This window comes from Podarcis tiliguerta (genome assembly GCF_965153285.1).
Source record: "Podarcis tiliguerta genome assembly, chromosome: 16".
Classification (NCBI taxonomy): Eukaryota; Metazoa; Chordata; class Lepidosauria; order Squamata; family Lacertidae; genus Podarcis; species Podarcis tiliguerta.
The window spans coordinates 40002786-40008785 of NC_139549.1; the positions used below are offsets into that span (position 1 = coordinate 40002786).

The 6000-nt window shown below is 44.2% G+C and overlaps 1 protein-coding gene across 1 annotated transcript in view; it reads left to right on the forward strand.

Annotated features, from left to right (window-relative positions):
* The window catches only part of DNAH10 (dynein axonemal heavy chain 10), a 103080-nt gene extending 98169 nt beyond the window's left edge, over positions 1-4911 (forward strand). The window contains exons 74-79 of the mRNA XM_083418919.1: positions 1251-1382; positions 2442-2653; positions 2744-2911; positions 3281-3461; positions 3705-3850; positions 4576-4911. Of these exons, the coding sequence (XP_083275045.1) occupies positions 1251-1382; positions 2442-2653; positions 2744-2911; positions 3281-3461; positions 3705-3850; positions 4576-4722 (986 nt within the window). The 3' untranslated portion in view covers positions 4723-4911. The remainder of the gene's footprint in view (positions 1-1250; positions 1383-2441; positions 2654-2743; positions 2912-3280; positions 3462-3704; positions 3851-4575) is intronic.
* Positions 4912-6000: the final 1089 nt, after the last annotated feature.

A 6000-nucleotide genomic window follows, 5' to 3' on the forward strand; every position in this document is an offset into this window, starting at 1 on the left:
TCTATGTTGTTTAATATCTACATGAAACCACTGGGTAGGGTTATCTGGAGGTTTGGAGTACATTGTCAACAGTATGCATCTGCTGGTGAGGCAGTGGAAATGCTGGACCAGTGTCTTGCCTCGGTAATGGACTGGATGAGAGCCAACAAACTGAATCTCAATCCACATAAGACTGAGGCACTGTTAGTGGGTGGTTCCCTAGACCAGATGGGTGGGAGGTCGCCTGCTCTTGATGGGGCTACACTTCCTTTGAAGGAAGCAGGTTTGCAGCTTGGGGGTACTCCTGGATCCTTTGCTATTGCTCAAGGCTCAGGTGGCCTCAGTGGCCCAGAGTGCCTTCCATCAGCTTTGGCTGGTGGCCCAGCTATGCCCCTATCTGGACAGGGATAGCCTAACTACAGTTGTCTATGCTCTGGTAACCTCAAGGTTAGATTGCTGCCATGTGTTATATGTAGGGCTGCCTCTGAAGACAGTTTGGAAACTTCAGCTAGTGCAGAATTCAGTGGCTAGGTTGCTCACTGGAGCAAGACGTTTGAGCATATTACGTTGATCCTGGTCCGACTGCACTGGCTACCAATTAGTTCCCAGGCCCAAATCAAAGTCTGGCTTTAACCTATAAAGCCTTAAATGGCTCAGGACCATGATACCTCAAGGACCGCCTCTTTCCATATGAACCTAGCCAGGCCCTTAGGTCATATTCTGAGGGGCACTTCTTGTGTGCCTCCTCCTGGAGAGGTCTGGAGGGTGGCAACACAAGAACGGGCCTTCTCTGCAGTGGCTCCCTGTCTGAATGTTCCTTTTTAACCAGGCCTTCGGTTGATTTGATTGACATCCTATGCCCTTTTAAAATGTGGGTTTTTTGGGGGAGGGGGTATTGGGTTCTTGTTTTTATTTTGCTTATATATTTTGTGGTTTGATATTCTGAGTTTGTTCTGTGAACTGCCCTGAGACCTCCAGTTATAGGGCAGTATATTAAATAAGTAAGTAAGTAAATTTGCTGGCTGAGGACAGGTGAATGACCCTTAATTTCCCACTGCTTCAGAACCATTGTAAGGTCTTTTTTTCCATTATTTAGTTACCTAAACTATGAAAAAACAGTGACATCAGAATGTTGTACTATATGTTAAAAGCACCACAGGAGGCCAAAATCATGCACAAATTTTAGAGGATGAATGCTCTTTAGTTTACAGAAGTGAACCTGACTTCCACCCCCTTCAATTCTTCCCCCCTTTTGTACCTCCATCTAACAGACGAAATAGAGTCACTTCCACTTGCCAACACTCCAGAGGTATTTGGCCTACACCCAAATGCTGAAATTGGATACTATACACAGGCAGCTCGGGACATGTGGTCACATCTTTTGGAGCTGCAGCCTCAAACAGGTATGACTCTTGCCCAGTTAGAACCATGTAGGCATGAAAGAAACAAAAGATTTAGAACTAGGCCTCAACTCCATTGAGGACATCAGTGAAATGGAGAGGAGGGACCCGAGTCAGTGATGAGCACCTGCTTCGCATGAAGACCGTCCCAGGTCCAATCCAGCTAAAAGGATCAAGTAGCAATGGATGGGAAAGGGGGAGACCACAGAGAGCTGCTCCCAGTCACAATCCTGGGCTAGGTGGAAGAATAATCCTCCATTCATTAAACTATAGCTATCCCTGTTTTCTGACAGAATTTAACTTGGAATGCCTGCTACTAAAGGACCATTCACAAAATCATCTACCCATATTTTGCAGATGCTTGTTATGTACAGTGGTACCTCTGGTTACATACTTAATTCGTTCCGGAGGTCCATTCTTAACCTGAAACTGTTCTTAACCTGAAGCACCACCTTAGCTAATTGGGCCTCCTGCTGCTGCAGTGCCGCCGGAGCACGATTTCTGTTCTCATCCTGAAGCAAAGTTGTTAACCTGAGGTACTATTTCTGGGGTAGTGGAGTCTGTAACCTGAAGCATCTGTAACCTGAAGTGTATGTAACCCGAGGTACCACTGTATAGCTCAATAACATTTCCATTCATCCACAAGGACACACCCATTCTTCTGCAATTTCCAAAATATGCTTACAGAGGAGATTCTAATCCAGTGGAAAACTGTTTGGATTAGTCAAAACACAGGAGTCAGGTTCACTACAAACGTCAGATGATTTTAGATCTGTTTAGACCTATTTTTCTGTCATGGCTCCCCAGCCCACAACCTGGAGTTCTAGGAAATGTAGATTGGTGAGATGACAACCTGTTTACATGGACACTAAAAGGATTAAAGGAAGTTGTCGGGTGATTCATCAGTTAGCTGTATTTGTGAGCATCTACAGGTGAATAAAATTGGGCACTAAGAAACTGTTTATTAATAAAAGCCTGATAGTCAATAACTGTGCCATATCCTCATGCAGACTGGTGGCCAGTGTAGATAATTCTAATAACTCTCAACTTAATAAATTTTAGGTGAATCTGGTACAGGGATAAGTCGAGATGAATATATTGGCCAGGTTGCTAAGGACATAGAAAACAAAATGCCCCAGGTCTTTGACATTGATCAGATAAGAAAGGGTTTCGGACTGGAAATTTCACCGACGACAGTGGTGCTGCTACAGGAACTGGAGCGCTTTAATAAGCTCATAATTCGCATGACAAGGTCACTGGCGGAACTGCAAAGAGTAAGCAAAGCTGTTTAGATTTTTAAAAAATTGTCCCCACCCCTTGGATAGTGATATGTAACCAGGATTCTCTGGCAATTCTCTCACCAGGCCTTGGCTGGGGAGGTTGGAATGAGCAATGAGTTGGATGAGGTGGCCCGTGCTCTCTTTAACGGGCAAATCCCAAGCATATGGAGAAAGCTGGCCCCAGACACCCTGAAGACACTCGGCAACTGGATGATTTATTTTAAGAATAGGTTTCTCCAGTACACATCGTGGGTAAGTGAAAGTTCAAAATGACCTTTAATTGGGGAGGGATTATAGCTCAGTGGCAGAGCCGATGCTTTGCTTGCAGCTTCAGTCCCTGGCATTTCCGGATGGACCAGGCAGCAGCCAATAGGAAAGATCCTTCTCTGCTCGAGCCCCCAGGCAGATGCTGCCAGTCACAGGAGACCAAGTCTGATCTGGTGTGCAAGACAGCTTTTGGTAATCCCCTTGTGCATTATTTCCTGTCTGTGGGATACTAAGGCCACAATCCAAGGCCAGGCTAGATGCCCTTTAAGCCACTGAACTCAGGAGCTGCGCTGGATTGTAGCCATGGTAATTCACCTTGGGAAAGATTCAGTTAACATACATTTCTGCTTTCAGATTGAGGAGGGCGAACCAAGCGTCATGTGGTTGTCGGGACTGCATATCCCCGAATCGTACCTCACTGCACTTGTTCAAGCAACCTGCAGGAAGAACGGCTGGCCTCTGGACCGCTCCACCTTGTATACTCAAGTGACCAAGTACAGGACTGCAGATGAAGTCACAGAGCGTCCTGGGCAGGGTAGGGCTTGGTTGGAACTTGGAAATGGACTGTTGGTATATTAGTAAGTTGAGGGTGCAGGTTAAGGCTTGCTTGCTGCCTTTCATGGTTCTTTGTTCAAAGGAAGAAACTGACACACCTCTTCTCCATAGAAGACTTGTAACAAAAGTTCCCTAATGGTTAAACACCTAGGGCTTTATTAGATCATCTATTTGAAGTCTCAAAACATGGAGCATTGAACAATGTCTTTCTGGTCTTCACCAGGATGCTTTGTTTCTGGCCTGTACCTGGAAGGAGCTGACTGGGACCTTGAAAATAGCTGCCTCATCAAGAGTAAGCCCAAAGTGCTGGTGGTTGATTTACCTATTCTGAAGATAATCCCCATCGAGGCTCATCGTCTCAAGCTACAGGTACAAGCTGCCAAGAGCAGCTCTTAAAGCTTTATTTAAACTGCAAACTACTTGGGATGAGCTGGTTCAGAGAAGCTTCCCTCCTACACAGACTTCGTCTTTTGTTTCCATACTAATGCTGGCTGCCACACCATTTTAGACAGGATTCGAAGGGCAGATTTTGCAGTGCTTTCCCTCTCTCAACCCCACCCTGTTAGGAAATTCAATTAACTGGAATATGGCCACCCTTGCATTGCAGTCTGCATTTCAACATTGCCAAGTGTACTAGGAAAATTAAAGACAAGCTTCTATTATATTTCCCTCCCTCAAGTTCCCTTGTAAATAATAATAATAATATAATTTATTTATGCCCTGCCCGTCTGTTTAGGTTTCCCCAGCCACTCTGGGCAGCTTCCAGCAAAAATAAAAACATCAAACATTAAAAACCTCCTGATACAGGGCTGCCTTCAGATGTCTTCTAGAAGTTGTATAGTTCTTAATCTCCTTGACATCTGAAGGGAAGGCATTCCACAGGGAGAGCGCTACCGCCAAAAAGGCCCTTTCATTTCCCCCTACCTTGTAATTATGAAAGCAGTCACTCAGTGCCCTCTCATATGCTTAGTGTACTGCTCTGCAGAGCACAGAATCAGTTTTGCCTGGTGGTCAGCAATCTTTATCATATGCCTTTAGCAACCAGAGCAAATACAATGTGTGTATAGTAACACTTTGACTTTGTTTCTCTCTAGAACACCTTCCGGACTCCAGTGTACACAACATCTATGCGGAGGAACGCGATGGGCGTTGGCTTGGTCTTTGAAGCTGATCTTTATACCACAAGACATATTTCTCACTGGGTACTTCAAGGAGTTTGCCTCACATTGAATGCTGATTAGTGGCCAGATGCAAAGGCTACACATTCTGTTGATGAGAGAAGATACAGAAAAACACTGGAATCTCTTTGCTTCCAGCTGCTGAAGATATGTACTGTAGATTTGTTTAAAACTAATTTTTGAGTAGGATTCCTCACATTTTATATATTGCAACTTGTTTGAAAATAAACCTTTCTTTAGTGTTTGTGGTTAGCCAGCAGGTGTAAATACTTTTATTTCATTGCTTATTCTTCAGCCATCCTTCCTCAGATTCAATGCTGTTTAAGACCCCCAGTCAAACCACACAAGAATTACTATTTAATTGGTTTGCATTATTGTAAGAAACGTTAAGCCCGATTTTTAATTTCACAGTGTACTTTTCTCAGCATCTTAGAATGGATGCTTGTCATCAGCATTGGACACATGAATAACTGGGAGATATAGGTAAGTGAGGGATCCAAACCAGTGGTATCTTGTCAAAAGTATATGCTTCCTTTAACATTCTCCAGGAAGAGCTTTAATGTTTACTAAAAAGAAAAATCCCAACATGAAAAGGAATATCAAAAGCAAACATATGGGTCAAATTCTTCCAGAAAAGCAACACAAATATAGCGTAGGAAAAGGGGGCCGGCAGATATTACAGGGCACTTTGATAAAGGGTTGGTAGTGAGGAACATAGACTAAGGGGCTGCTGCAGTTGCAGAGCTCTAAGATGCATGCGCAGTTTTCTCCAGAAATGAAGCCCTCTAGATGCATGGGCACAGTAGGAAATCTTTTGGGTGAGAGTAGACAGTGGCACATGCAGGACTTCCCATTGCAAATACAGTGCTACCTCGGGTTACAGACTGCGCTAACCCAGAAATATTACCTCGGGTTAAGAACTTCGCTTCAGGATGGGAACAGAAATCGCGCCACGGCGGCGCGGCAGCAGCGGGAGGCCCCATTAGCTAAAGTGGTGCTTCAGGTTAAGAACAGTTTCAGGTTAAGAACAGACCTCGGGAACAAATTAAGTACGTAAGCACAGGTACCACTGTATCTCTTTTCAGATTTTTCTAGGGGTGTGTGCAAAATATCAATCTGAAACAGAGTTTAAGAAATAGATTTTGGAAGAGGAGGAGGAATTGGTCATTTCAAAAATTTTCCTGTTTTTGAAACTAGCTCCATTTAGCAGTATTGCTATGCTGTCCTAAGATGAATAAGCACTTTTCAGTAGGTTAGCATAAGGCAGGGATGGGGAACTTGTGGCTCTTTAGATGGTGCTGGACTGTAACTCCCATCATCCTCCACCACTGGCTATGTTGG